The sequence below is a fragment of the Talpa occidentalis genome, unplaced genomic scaffold (assembly GCF_014898055.3).
Source record: "Talpa occidentalis isolate TD23 unplaced genomic scaffold, MPIMG_talOcc4v2.1 talOcc4.5, whole genome shotgun sequence".
Taxonomy (NCBI): Eukaryota; Metazoa; Chordata; class Mammalia; order Eulipotyphla; family Talpidae; genus Talpa; species Talpa occidentalis.
In genome coordinates, this window is record NW_023604861.1 from 67519104 (window position 1) to 67534915 (window position 15812).

At 35.4% G+C, this 15812-nt stretch overlaps 1 protein-coding gene across 6 annotated transcripts in view; it reads right to left on the bottom strand.

Moving 5' to 3' along the window:
- Positions 1-243: 243 nt before the first annotated feature.
- The window catches only part of CCDC138 (coiled-coil domain containing 138), a 149389-nt gene continuing 133820 nt past the window's right edge, over positions 244-15812 (bottom strand). For all 6 annotated transcript variants that reach the window (XM_037527394.1, XM_037527398.2, XM_037527396.2 and 3 more), the window contains 2 exons: positions 2786-2924; positions 244-735 (listed from right to left, as the gene is read on the bottom strand). In XM_037527394.1, the coding sequence (XP_037383291.1) occupies positions 570-735; positions 2786-2924 (305 nt within the window). In that variant the 3' untranslated portion in view covers positions 244-569. The remainder of the gene's footprint in view (positions 736-2785; positions 2925-15812) is intronic.

The window sequence follows — 15812 nt, forward strand, 5'->3', positions numbered from 1 at the left end:
TAGTCTCTCCTTACAGCCTCTAGATCTGAGATCATGAAAGTACTTTCAGAACTAGACTGGCCTTGGCAGGATTAAGGGTTTGGGAACAACAACACAGCAGCTTTAAATAATTTTAAAATGCAGCAAACAATATTCTGGAAGGTACGAACTTCCAAAATTAAAAATCACATTTAAAAAATTTATGTATTTCTGTATCTAAAAGGGGAGATTTCTAATATATTACGAAAACAGAATGACAACATGATCTAACCCTGTTCCCACATAAATACCAATTTTATTCCAAGTAATCACATAATTTGAAGAACTTTCCTAAAACTTTTTACAAAAATTAACCCCAGTATTATGAATTCTGGAAAATCCATCCTGTACATTTAGCACTATCTTAGTTGAAATAAAAATTCCAAAAATTTCATAGTTTCTATAGATTTCATTTTAAAAGCTAAAAAAATTCTACTTTTCATGATAAATGATGCTACTAATGACTTTACTTGGTAGATTTTTAGTTAATTTGGTGATTTTTACAGTCTTACAAATAAGCAACACAAATATATTGAGAATAATAAGCCAGTCTAAGGGCTTGCATTAGAGACCAGGTTATTGCATTTTGTTAAACCCAAATTGAACAAAGTTGAATTTAGGTTAATACAGAGAAAGGCATGCTCTGGATGTGTTGTCCTTTGTATTTCTTGAAGCATCAGATGAATTGTAAAAAGTTCAAAAAGCTTCTTATTACTCCTGTAAGAAAATGAGTTACATTAGTTAAATTACACACACTTAGCAAGTTCATCTGTAGTGACATTGAGTGCTAACTTATGTATAAATGTGGGCGAATGGCAGCTGCTTTCAGAAATAGTGGGGAAATAGGTAACTAAAGGATGCCATGACAAAGGGAAGTTCATAAAGTAGGCCTAAAGGATTCAAGTATTCAAGGAAAAAATAAAATGTTTTATAATCCTGAAAACTGCACCCTGTTTTATCATTACTAAACTATAGAGTGTTTTTCTCATAGCAAGAAAGTCAAATACTTGATTATCTTCTTTTAAGTAAGATTGGATTTTTAAAGTAGCAGACTACTGGTTTACCTTTTGACTTTGTTGCAAAATAACTTTCAACCATCCTTTCTAATAACCAGTCAGTGATTTCATTTTCAATCAGAATTATATCTGGTAACATATTTCCTACTTCCTTGTCTACACTTATTTACCTCTTGCGAAAAAACTATCAAGTAGCTTTATATAACCACCCATCTGACATAAAAGGATTTACATTTTTGTGGTTTTGAAGGTTTGCTTTAAGACTTCCTTGAATATCAACCATTCTCAATTCTCTCGTTCAAGCTTTGTCTTAGTTCTTTAAGTTTAATATGAACATAAGTCACAAAAAATATCACTTTAGCTCAAGGATATACTTGCACTTTGAGACTGCTTAAGAAAAAAATGTCACAAATTTAAAGTTAGGAAAAAATTAATCCTAAACAGCTCTATGACACAACAGACCTCACTGAGTATATAGTGATTACAAATCAAGACAATCATGGCATAGTCAATGAAGACAATGAATTAAGTAGTTTAACTGATGAGAGACCAAAACTAGTAATTTGGTAGTTGAATATGAGGTTATAATTTGACAATAATTTACTACAGTGTGCTAGGTACCAAACAGAATAAACCCACTATCACACAACCTCAAATAATTTTACTATTCAAATATACCAAGGACTGGTAAAATGCTTAATTCACTCCCATGGAAAGCACAGATGAGGGAAAAATGAATAAATATTCAATCTTAATAGGACTAAAATAATTGGAATTTGGCAAATTTGTATCAAAAGTCTCAAAAGGAGGTGAACCAAACCAAAATTCTACTGTTATAAAAATGAGATATAAAAAATTCAAATTCCCCTCAAAAGAAACAGACTATACCAAGATTTAAGGAAAATATAGCTTAAAATCTATGCCTTTATTTATAATTTAAAAACTAGTCATACCAGTGTTTGTGGCAGGGGAAAGAATCAGAAATATGAAAAGAAAGACCTCAATTTGAAATCCAATAACAGTTTCCTAAAACAAACCATTTACTAACATCATTGTAAATTTTTTCTGCCTGTCTCATTCCTGTTCTCTATACTCACTTCAGTATATGAATAGGATCTGCATAATATGTTTTTATTATCTTTTTTATTTTCATCTGTGGTCTTATAGAATACCAGAATGCCATGATTTGTTCTCATACTATCAGTTGGCTGCTAAAAATTGCTTTTAGTTTTCCATACTGTTTGTGGTATTTAAAGGTCACTTAGCAGAACTGAACTACAGAAACAAAACATTCTGAGATTAACACTCCAATTCTATCACCAAACATGGTTTTCAATTTTCTACATGTTTGTTGGAGGTTTTTACTTAATAAAGTTGAACTAGTAAACGTTCAGAAAAGTCTTTATCACAATAAGATCTTTAATAAAATGTTACAAATAGGGCCTCCCTGGCGGCGCAGCAGTTGAGCGCTGGGTTGCGAAGCTGCCCGCAGCCTCTGCAGTGCCAGTTCAATCCCTGGCCACCGGCAAGGGTCCCACATGGTGCGCAGACCTCTCCTGCCGCAAACCTCTCCTGCTGCACCCACTGCTCCCCTCAGCACTGTACTTCATCAGTCTGCCTGCTCTGCTCTCCCCTCTGGCTCTGGTGAATTCTCTCACCCTCCGCGCTTCTGACTGTACCCAGTGCTTGTATAAATAAATAAATAAATAAATAAATCTTTAAAAAAAATGTTACAAATGAGAAATTCTTACTTGATTTTAGAAAGTTTCTGCAGAATAATACTGAGCTTTTCTAGTATTTGAAGATCAAGCTTAGGGGTTCGAAGAAGCACAGAGCAAGTACGAAAAAACAAAGTGTTGCTACAGGCTTCCAGGAAGGGTTGCAAGGATTCTGTAAAACAAATTGCCAGTGCCCTCTGTTAGACAGCAGCTAAAAAATGTAAAATGAAATTAAATCAGACTATGTGGGGTAATTATAAATAATGGCTTGAATTTTAATTCTTTCCATCCTTATAACTTTGAGACAAATACATCATCATTTGAAAATCTATCCACTTTTGTTGAACTATGTAAGTGAAAGATGAGATTGTCTTAATATCAAACTTCTATTAGTCAACATTTAGCAGAAAGAAAATCCATGTTTGAAAGGGCTAGTCATTTCTTCAGTATGTTCATAAAGGTAAACAGTGAAAAAATTAGGAATAAGAAATTTTGGGGTAATAAACTTTTAAAAAACACTAAATTTTAGAATTATAAAACAATTCCATTGCAATAAAAATTTAAGAAAAAATTTTGATGTGAGTGTTAATAAAAATTTACATAATCACTGTTTTGGAAAGCACTTTTAAGCATAAAAGCAAAAGGAAGATTCCCAAGAGAAATGATTTTAAAAATTTACAACATAAAAATTTAAATGTTTATGTAAAAAAATTAAAATAACAATAAGGCAAACCAAAGCTCTAAAAAATAAAACAAACCACAACAAAAGGGAAATGTCAAACTTGGGAATGGGAGCAGAGAAAGAAATCTTTTGTATACTTGGAAAAGATAAGTATTTTACTAAACAAAGAGCACTTATAGATTAATAAGAAAAAGATGAACCTAATATTATTAATAATGAGCAAAGCACACAAGCGATCAATTCACAAAATAAACACAGTAAAAATAATCAACATTACTAGAAGAAAATAACTGGCACCTGGCAACTTTGTATCAAAAGCCTTAAAACTGTGTATATAGACTTTGATTAAGCAATTTGACCTTTAAGAATGTCTGCAAAGGGTGATGAATAAGTGCCACAGTAAGTTTTGCCATGGTGAAAACTGAAAGCTATGTTGATACTATTATGAACGCAACAAAATAAAGTATAAAATGCTTTTTAAGATGCAAATCACTATTATCAGTAATTGCCTTGTATGAGTTTTAGCTTTGTACAATGTTTATTAAATATTTTTAAAATAGTTAAATACTTTTGTAAAACTCAGTTTTGAATACAGGACTTAATTTCAGATAAATAAGTTAACAGCTATAAAAAAACATAAAAATAGAACTGCATTCATCACTTTTTGAATTCATAAGCACAGCTTGAAAGACTTATAGGTCAACATCTGACCTGACCTGACTTAGAGGTCAACATATGTACTGAATAAATAACTAAATAATGAAATTTTAAAAATCCAACAAATTAAGTTGGAGGAATGGTTTGCTAATAGAAAATGAAAAGTGCTATTGATACATACCAGCAGTGGAGTGTTAAAGACAACATTTATATCCTTTGCATGTAACCAAGTGGTAAAAAGTAGGAGGAAAAACACCTACTACTTTCCTCACAGTAATCTTACCCAAATAGGGTCCTAGTGACAGGTGCAAGGATCCTAGGGAAGGTTCTGTACTCAAAAAGCAAAGGAAATTAACCTTCACCATGACTCTGTTCCAAAATAAAGCCCTCTTAGTGCTACCACTATTAATTGGTCAAAGAACCCATATACCAGAGCTGAACAACAGCTGAGAGGTTGAAGCTAGCAGCACCAGATTATTTGGGACACTTTAACTGAGGAATTAGCCCAGGAGAGTTGTTCACTTTAGATCCCCCCACCCAGCTCAGGTTGGGTACCTGAGCACCCTAGGAGGCTTTGATTTGTGGTACTCACCAGCAACAACCTACAGGTACCCCAACGCCCAAGCTCCTATGTCCTATCCCCCTTTTTGAAACTAGGACTTTGGTCATCGGAACAGTGCAGAGGAGTCGGTCAAAGAAGCAACAGGCACCTGAGGATCCCACATTAACAACCTAAGATTATATAGTGCCATCTGTAAAATAGAGCCAATTCATCAAAATAGGAAAAGAAAGCTCCTTATCCCAAACAGTAAAAACAAAGTGAAGAAACACAGGAATCTACCACATATGACAGAACAAAAAGCCCTGAGAAGTCTTGATCCAGTAGAACTGTATAACCTGCCTGATAAGGAGTTTAAGTTTATAGTAATCAACATTCTTGTCAAAATAACAAAAGAGCAGAAGAATAAAGGCAGGAATGAAATGAATGGAATAAGGATAGAGAAATACACAAAGGTTTCAAACATAACTAACAGAGGTAAACATTACAATAACTTTAAAAAATACTGTACAGGGCAGCAATGGTACAGAAACTCAAGTGGATAACAGGACCATCAAGTTTGAATGTACACTGATAGAATCCACACAAATAGATCATTCAAGTAAAACCAGAATAATAAAGAATGAAGGCAGCTTTTTGAGAATATTTAAAGAGAAGCAATATCCATATGATAGAGGCCTCAGGACACAAGAGAGAGAAAGGCATAGTACTTTTGTTTAACAAATAATATCAAAAATCTCTCTAACATGAAAAATAAACCAAATATCCTGATCCAAGAAGTTCAGAGTCCCAAATGAAATAATAAAAGTGGGTATAACCCAAGACACATTAAAATCAAACTGCTTAAAACCAGTGTCAAAGAAAGGACACTAAAATCACTCAGATAAAGAAGAGTTACATACACTGAAACACCTATTAAACCACCTGCAGACTTCATGTTGTAAACCTTGAAGGCAAAAAGGGAGTTGCAGGAAACATTTAAAACCCTAAAAAAACAAGATTTCCAACTGAGAATACTTTATCCAACAGACTACCATACAAGACTGAAGAAGGGATAAGGAGTTTTAAAGAAAAACAAAAATTGAATCAATACATCACCATCAACCTGGCCTTGAAAGAAATGCTAAGAAGATTATTATAAAACAACAACAAATTTCATCTAGAAGTTTAAAAAAATGAAAATTATATAAGACAGAGAAGGAGGAGAGTAAAAATATGAACCATTAGAATGAGTTTGAGATCACATCATTTGTTCAATAGGTCACAAGTACAAACACCTCAATATAATCTTCAAAACAAGTATCAGTGGAAGTAATAAAATGCAGCAAAATGAAACCAAAAAATATAAAAGGAAGGTGTCAATAAATATAAAAAGAGCGCCTCCCTGGTGTCGCAGCAGTTGAGCGCTGGGTTGCGAAGCTGCCAGCAGCTTCTTCAGTGCCGGTTCAATCCCAGGCTGCTCCCCGGCCACCGGAGGTCCACTCTTACCACTGCTTTTCAATATAATACTGGAAATCCTAGCCAGAGCAATAAGACAAGAGAAAAACACACAAGGAATCCAAATAGGGAAAGAAGTAAAACCATCGATTTTTGCAGGCGATATGATAATATACATAGAGAACCCTAAAATTTCCACAGAAAAACTGATCAAAACAATCAACCAGTTTAGTAATGTAGCAGGATACAAAATCAACACACAGAAATCAGTAGCCTTCCTATATGCAAACAACCAATCTGAAGAAGAAATCAAGAAAACCATCCCTTTTATAATTGAAACAAAAAAAAAAATCAACTATTTGGCAATAAACCTAATGCAGAGGAGGAGGACCTATACAAGGAAAATTATAAAACACTGTTAAAAGAAATGGAAGAGTATACAAAGAAATGGGAAGACATTCCCTGCTCATGGATTCGAAGAATTAACATTATAAAATGGCCATCCTAGGGAGACTCTGAGGATCAACATGGCAGAGGAGAAACACTGTGAGTTAAGTCCTCCCATAAAAAAAAAAAAAAGTTGAAAAGCCCCCCCCAGGCCCTGTCTGGCCATCAGTAGGAGCCCAGAGGGGGATCTGGCCACCATCGGGGCAGACCGCAGGCACAGGGACGTGCCCTTCTGACTTGCCATTTTAGAATAGGGATCTTTGGGTCGACCGAGACTGCTTGGAACTGGGAAAGGGCTGCCCCCACAACCAGAGGTGAGCTGAAAAGCCCCCACACGCCAGGCCCTATTTGGCAGGGAGTTGGAGCTCAGAGGGGGATCCAGTGATTTGGAGCACAGCGAGTGATCCAGCCACACCACCTTCAGGGCATTCTGTGGGATCTCAAGACATACCATTGGAATTAAACAAATACAGAAGGAGGAAATTCTCTGTGACAGTGACCATTAACATATTCCCACTGCCCTACTGGACTTCTGGCATAACAGTATTTGACTTGATCGAACCACCAGTTTCCTACATCCCAGGAAGAGCACACCAAAAAGATGCAGGCCAGTACCAGCAACACAGTGTCCCACCGCATAGGACAAATTAGAAAACAAGCAGCAGAGAGAAGGAAAATTAAAAGCAACCAAGCAAGTCCTCAGGGAAAAGATACACCACAAAAAGAAAATCCCCACCAGACTGCAACAACAGTGACTGGGAAGAACTTCTGAGACTTCCAGAAAGAAAATTTAAAATAGCCGTGATTAAAAAACTTAAAGAAGTCATAAAGGAAAACAATGATAAGGGAAAAATAATCAACAATCAGAATGAAATTGAGTCCCTAAAGAGGGAAGTGAAAGAAACGCAGGAGATCAAAGGATTGATGAAGGAGCTAAAGAACTCTAGAAAAAGCAGTGAAAGCAGAAGAGATGAAATGAAAGAATGAATAAGTACTCTCAAAGACACAAAAATAAAAGGAACCAAAACAGAAAAGGAAAGAGACATACGAATGAAAAAGAATGAAGAAAGGCTTGGGGAACTAACTGACTCCATGAGGAAAGGAAATATAAGAGTTATAGGAATCCCAGAAGGAGAGGAGACATAGGAACAGAGAAAATATTCAAGGAAATAATTGAAGAGAACTTCCCAAACATGAAGAAAGAGTTGAAAATAGACATACAAGAAACAAGAAGAACACCAAACTTCCATGATGAAAGGAAAAGTACAGCAAGAAACATAATAGTGAAGCTCCCAAGAATCCAAGACAAGGAAAAAATAAAGAAGCTGACAAAAGGGAAGAAACAGATACTATACAAAGGAAAACAAATCAGGCTGACAACAGACTTCTTCGAAGAAACACTATGGGCAAGGAAAGAGTGGAGGAACATAGCCAACAGACTCCATAACAACAAATGCCACCCAAGAATCCTCTATCCCTCAAAGTTTTCCTTCCTCTATGAAGAAAGAATAAGGACCTTCCCAGACAAAGAGAAACTCCGGAATTTCATTATGACTAAAACCTCACTCCCAAAAGTACTACAAGGAGTCTTATGCCAGAACCAACAGAGGAAAACAAGACAAAAAATAAAAATAAAATCTAAATATAAATAAATAAATAAAACCAGAGAAAAGACAAAAAAATAGCAAATAGAGACGCTAACATATCAATATTAACTCTAAATGTAAATGGACTAAACTCTTCAATAAAGAGACACAGAGTTGCAGGCTGGATTAAGAAACAAAACCCAACCTTTTTCTGTCTCCAGAAACTCATTTAACTACAAAAGATAAAAATAGACTGAAAGTAAAAGGATGGAAAACAATACTACAAGTAAATGGACCAAAAAAGAAGGCAGGAACAGCTATACTTATATCAGATAAAACAGATTTCAAACTCAAAAAGGTAAAAAGAGACCAAGACGGTCACTACATTATGATTAAGGGGACAATATTTCAAGAACAAATAACGTGCATTAACATATACTCACCAAATGAAGGAGCACCAAAATTTATCAGACAACTATTATCATCTCTGAAAACAGACATCAGAGAAAACACATATGTAGTAGGAGACTTCAATACACCACTATCAACAATGAATAGATCAATGAGACAAAAAATAAGTAAGGACATTAAAGCTCTAAATAAGGATCTAGACATCATGGGCTTAACAGACATCTACAGATCACTACACCCAAAAAAATCTGAGTACACATTTTTCTCAAGTGCACACGGATTTCTCCAGGATTTGTCACATACTGGGACACAAGACAAATATCAACAAATACACCAAGATTGAAATCATACCAACCACCTTCTCTGACCATGAAGGCATCAAACTAGAAATAAATCATGAAAAGAAGACAAGGAACCATCCCACCTCATGGAGATTGAAATCCACACTACCGGAACAACGCTGGATTAATGAGGAGATCAAAGAAGAAATTAAGCAATACTTTGAGTTGAATGATAAGGAAGACACCAATTTCCTAAATGCATGGGATGCAGCAAAAGCAGTAATAAGGGGAAAATATATAGCAATACAGGCTCACATTGAGAAACAAGAAAGAACTCAAAGAAACAACCTAATCAAACATCTCACAGAGCTAGAAAAAGAACAACAAAAAAATCTAAAAGCCAGTAGAAGAAAGGAAATAAGAAAAATCAAACCAGAAATAAACAAAATGGAAATTAAAAAAAAAAAACCTCAAAAGATCAATGAAACCAAAAGTTGGTTCTTTGAAAAAATGAACAAAATAGACAAACATCTGGCCAGGATCACAAAGAAAAAATGGGAGAAAATGCATATAAATAGGATTACAAATGAAAGAGGAGAAATCACAACAGACTCAGTAGAAATCAAAAGAATAATCAGAGATTATTATGAACACCTATATGTAAACAAATTCAACAACCAAGAAGAGAGATGGATAAATTCCTAGAAAGATATAATCATCCAAAGCTGGACAAAGAAGAAAGAGAACACCTAAAACAACAGCAAAATTGAGGCAGCGATCAAAGCAATCCCCAAAAACATAAGCCCAGGTCCAGATGGCTTCACAAATGAATTCTACTAAACATTCAGCAGTGTATTAGTGCCTATCCTACACAAACTCTTTCAAAACATTGAAAAAGAAGGAATACTACCAAATACATTCTATGAAGCCAATATTACACTAATACCAAAACCAAACAAAGACAGCACAAAAAAAAAAAAAAATTACAGGCCAATCTCCTTAATGAACACTGCTGCAAAAATCCTCAACAAAATCCTTGCCAAGAGAATCCAACAATGCATCAAAGGGATAATACACCACGATCAAGGGGCACAAGAATGGTTCAACATATGAAAATCGATCAGTGTAATACAACACATCAACAAAAAGAAAAATAAAAACCATATGAGCATATCAATAGATGCTGAGAGAGCATTTGACAAAGTCTGACATCCATTTATGATGAAGGCCCTTGAAATTCTTGGGATAGAAGGAACATATACCTTAATATGATAAAAGCCATATACGACAAACCCACTGCCAACATTATTCTCAATGGCAAAAGCTGAAGGCCTTTCCTTTAAGATCAGGACCAAGACAAGAATATCCTCTCTCACCACTGCTCTTCAATGTAATACTGGAGGTCCTAGCCAGGGCAATAAGATAAGAGAAAGACATACAAGGAATCCAGACAGGGAAAGAAGAAGTGAAATTATCACTATGTGCAGATGATATGATAATATACATAGAGAAACCTAAAAACTCCACAGAAAAACTACTCAAAATAATCAACCAGTTCAGTAAAGTAGCAGCATACAAAATCAACACGCAAAAATCAGTAGCCTTCCTATACACGATCAATCTGAAGAAGAAATCAAGAAAACCATCCCTTTTATAATGGAAACAAAAAAAATCAAATACTTGGGAATAAATCTAACAAAGGAAGTGAAAGACCTAATCAAAGAAAATTATAAAACATTGTTAAAAGAAATATAAGAAGACACAAAGATATGGCAAGACATTCCCCATGGATTAAAAGAATTAACATTATTAAAATGGCCATCCTACCAAAAGCAATATACAGATTCAATGCTATTCCAATAAAAATCTCAGTGACACTCTTCCAAGAAACAGAACAAATACTGATAAAATTCATATGGAACCACAAAAAAAAAAAAAAAAAAAAAAAACCACAAATAGCCAAAGCCCTTCTGAGGAAAACAAAGGAGAAAGAAGGTATCACACTTCCAAACTTCAAGCTATACTACAAAGCCATAATAATTAAAACAGTTTGGTACTGGGCCTCCCCGGTGGTGCAATGGTTGAGCGCTGGGCTGTGAAGCTGCCCGCAGCCTCTGCAGCACCGGTTCTATCCCCGGCCACCAGGTGAGGGTCCCACATGACATGCAGACCTATCCTGCCTCCCGCTGCTCCCCGCAGCAGTGTACTTCGTCAGACTGCCTGCTCTGCTCTCCCCTCTGGCTCTGGTGAATTCTCTCACCCTCCCGCACTTCTGACTGTACCCAGGGCTTGTATAAATAAAATAAATAAGTCTTTTAAAAATAAATAAATAAATAAAACAGTTTGGTACTGGAACAAAAACAGACACACAGACCAATGGAACCAAATAGAGAGCCCAGAAATAAAACCACACTTATGTGTACAACTGATCTTTGACAAAGGAGCAAAGAACATGAAATGGAATACAGACAGTTTGTTTAATAAATGATGCTGGGAAAACTGGACCACCACATGCAAAAGAATGAAACTAGACCACTACCTCTCACTGTGCATAAAAATCAACTCAAAATGCATAAGAGAACTGGACATAAGACCTGAAACCATAAAATATACAGAAGAAAATATAGGTAAAACACTACAAGACATACATTGCAGTAACATCATTAAAGTCTCACCACCCAAAGCAAAGAGAGTCAAGGAAAAGACAAACACCTGGGATTACATCAAACTGAAAAGCTTCTGCACAGCAAAAGAGACATTAACCAAAACAGGGAGACACCACACTAATTGGTAAAAAATCTTGGCACTCCATACAACTGATAAGGGACTGATCACAAACCTATGCAAAGAACTCACACGACTCAACAAAAAAACAAAATAAACAGTCAAGACATGAGAAGAACTTAAAAGACATTTCTCCTAAGAGGAAATTGGCCAACAGGCATATGAAAAAATGTTCAACATCCCTTATAATCAGGGAAATGCAAATCAAAACCACATCTTACACTAGTAAGAATGGCACATATCAAAAAAAAACCAAGCAAAAACAAATGTTGGCAAAGATGTGGTGTAAAAGAAACTCTCCTACATTGCTGGTGGGAGTGCAAACTGGTCCAACCACTATGGAAAGCTGTCTGGAGGTTCCTCAGAATACTGGAAATGGAGCTATGATATGACCTGGCAAATCCACCACTAGGGTCTACCCAAAGGACACAAAAACATTGATTCAAAAGAACACCTGTACCCCTATGTTTACTGCAGCACTATTTACAATAGGTAAAACTTGGAAAAAACCGAAATTCCTAAAAATAAATGACTGGATCAAGATGTGGTATATATACACAATGGAATGTTACTCAGCAATCAAAAAAGATAAACTCATGCCATTCACAGCAACGTGGATGGAGCTAGAAGGAATTATGCTCAGTGAAATAAGTCAGAAGGAAAAAGAAAATATTGGATGGTTTCATTTATAGCAGGAATATAGGGGAACCAAATAAGACATCAGTGTAAAAAAATAGTAACAGTATAAAACACAACAAAGCTAAAATAGACAATTATAAATCAGAGACATACTACAGGGGAGGAGGAGGGAGAGAGGGATCAGAGGGAGGGAGGGAGGAGCACAGGGGACTAAGGTGACGGTGCATGGATGCATTGGTGAAGGAAACTCTTTGGGGACTACATCTGAGGGGGTGGGGGGCAGCAAATATTGTTTAAAAATGAACAATGATTGTTGGGAGAGACCCCATGCAGTGAGCAGAAGGGCCTTGACCTGAGTCCCTAAGGCATGTGAAAACACATGTGTCTCAAAGGAAAACCTCTGAGTGACAGGACTTGGTGTTGAGTGCCTGGAAAGTGACCTGTGTGGAGTCAGGCCTCTACATCTTCAAAACAACAAAAATAATGAGCGAACTTCTCAAGCTCTAGCTAGGGGGCAATAAGATTATGTGCGTGAGAACTAACCACCTGGTACCCTACTGTCTGAAGTAAATAGATAATAGTAAGAAAGTAGACTAATCATTCATATGTGTTATCAATATATGGTATGCTTTGATGTTACACCTGCTGCAATTAAAATAGTATATAATAAGCACTAAGACAATAAAGATTTACTGCATGCTGGACATGACAGTCCCCCATGTATGATTTCCCTCACCGTTGCATCCCAGGTCCAGGACTCACCAGAAGTCCACAAATTATGTAAAAAAAATTAATTAAAAAAATAAAACTAAAAAAAAAATCCTAAAAAAAAATTATGTCCATAATAAATGTAATATAAATATGAAAAAAATTTCAATGACATTCCTTAAAAGAGAGAACAAATATTGATGAAATTCATATGGAACATCAAAAAATCTCAAGTAGCCAAAGCTCTCCTGACCAAAAGGAAGAAGAATGGAGGTACCATATGCCCAAACTTAAAACTATACTACAAAGCCATGATTATTAATACTGTATGGTACTGGAACAAAAATGGACACACAGACCAATGGAATCAACTAGAAAACCCAGAAATAAACCCACATATTTATGGACAACTAACCTCTGACAAAGGAACAAAGAATATGCAATGGAACAAGGACAGTTTGTTCAATAAATGGTGATGGGAAGACTGGATGCTACATGCCAAAAAATGAAGCTACACTACTACCTCACATCATGCACAAAAACCAACTCAAAATGCATAAAAGCCCAACATAAGACCTGAAACTGTAAAATACATAGAAGAAAATGTAGGCAAAACATTACATGACATACAACGCAGTAACATCTTTAAAGACACATCCCCAAACCAAAGAAAGTGAAGGAAAAGATGAACAGCTGGGACTACATCAAATTAAAAAGCTTCTGTAGAGCAAAAGAGACATTAACCAAAGCAAAGATTGGAGAATTGGGAGAAATTTTTTTGCACACAATACTACTGATAAGGATCTGATCAAAAAGGTCTATAAAGAGCTAAAATGACTCAACAAAAACAAAGTAAACAATCAGTCAAAAAATGGGCAGAAGAGCAAAAAAGATACTTCTCCAAAGAGAAAGTGCAGTGGCCAACAATATTTGACAAAATGTTTATCATCACTTGAAATCAGGGAAATACAAATCAAAACCACAATGAAATATCACCTTACGCTTGCAAGAATAGCATATATGTGAGGATGTGGAGAAAAAGGAACTCTCCTACATTGCTGGTGGGAATGCAAACTGGCCCAACCATTATGGAAAGCTGTGTGGAAGCCCCTCAAACTACTAAAAATGGAGCTTCCACATGACCCAGCAATTCCACTCCTAGGAATCTACCCAAAGGACACAAAAACATTAATTCAAAAGGATGCCTGCACTCTTTTGTCCATTGCAGCACTACTGATAATAACTAAGATATGGAAACAACTGAATTGTCCAAAGCATATGACTGGATCAATAAGATGTGTTACATATATACAATGGAATACTATTCAGCAATCAAAAAGATAAACTCATGGCATTCACAGCAACATTAATGATGCTAGAAGGAATTATGCTCAGTGAAATAAACTAGCAGGAAAAAGAAAAATATTGGATGGTTTCACTTATAGGAGGAATGTAGCAGAACCACATAAGGATTTTAGGGAGAAAAATTATAAATTTTAAAAAATTAACAGGTAACTATTAATACGAGACACTCTGCAGGGGAGGGGGAGAAGAAGAATCAAAACAGGGGAAGGGATGTGTTCTTATACAAGGGACTACTATGGTGATGGTGCATGGGAATTTTGTGGGGACTACACCTGAGAGGAGAAAGCATGCATTGTACAAAAAGGAAGAATGATGTAAACTATCTCTAAAATAAAATGAAATTAAAAAAAAGAAAAATATCAGGTGTTGTAACTTATAGGAGGAATATGGGGAAGCTGAACAAAGTGTTAAAAAAAAAGAGACAAAACTTGCAAACTATAGCTCTGAGGAATATAGTAAGGGAGGGTGAGGGAAAGAGATCAAAATGGGAGGGATGAACACAAGGGACTATGGTGACAGTTCACTGCTAATATGGTGGTGAGAGATTCAGAGACAACACCAGAAGGAGAAATCAAAATACTGTACAAAAATGAACAATATAAGAAAATTAAAAAGTTTAAAAGAAGAAAAAAGTACATACTCAGAAAAACAAAAAGAAAAAAAGAACATTAAAGAATCAAAACAATACCAAGAAAACTCAGGAAAGGAACTAAGTACTATGAAAAATACAATAAACAAACAGAAGATCAAAACTGAATTTTAAAAAGAAAATTTTAAAATAACAGAATTGCATGACACACCAAAAAATTCTGGGAGAAAGTCATGTAAATAGGAATAATCAAATAGAAAAAATCAATCAATAATCTCAAAATGAAAAAGTGTTAAGAAGCAAAGTAGAAAAAGAGATACAAGGAAAGAGAAAGAAGAAACACTTCAACAGTTATCTTACACCATGAGGAAAGGAAATATAAGAATATAGGAATCCTAGAAGGAAAAGAGAAGGTAACTGAAAAATTATTACAGGTGTAAAGAAAGAAAACTTCCCAAAACTGAAGGAGATAAATACACAAATACAAAAAGCAAGAAGATCACCAAGCTACCTAGATAATACGAAAAGTACTCCACCACACATAATATTAAAACATCCATGAGACCAAGACAAAGAAAACGATTTGAAGCTGATGAGGGGTAAGAAACAGTTAACTTATAAAGAAATACTATCAAACTAACATCGATTTCTCTGAACAAACACTATGGGTAGGAGGAGAATGGAGTGACATATTCATAATACTCCAAGACAAAAAAAAGGCCAGCCAAGAATATCTTACCCTGCAAAGCTCTCCTTCTGCATGAGAGAAAAATAAGGAACTTTTCAGACAAAGAAAATCTCAGGGAGTCTGCATATCCCTAACCCAAAGAAATATTAAAAGAAGCTTTATGATTTACTCCAGGGAGGAATGAACACAAATAACTAAATAAATAAAACAGAACTACAAAGCTAGAA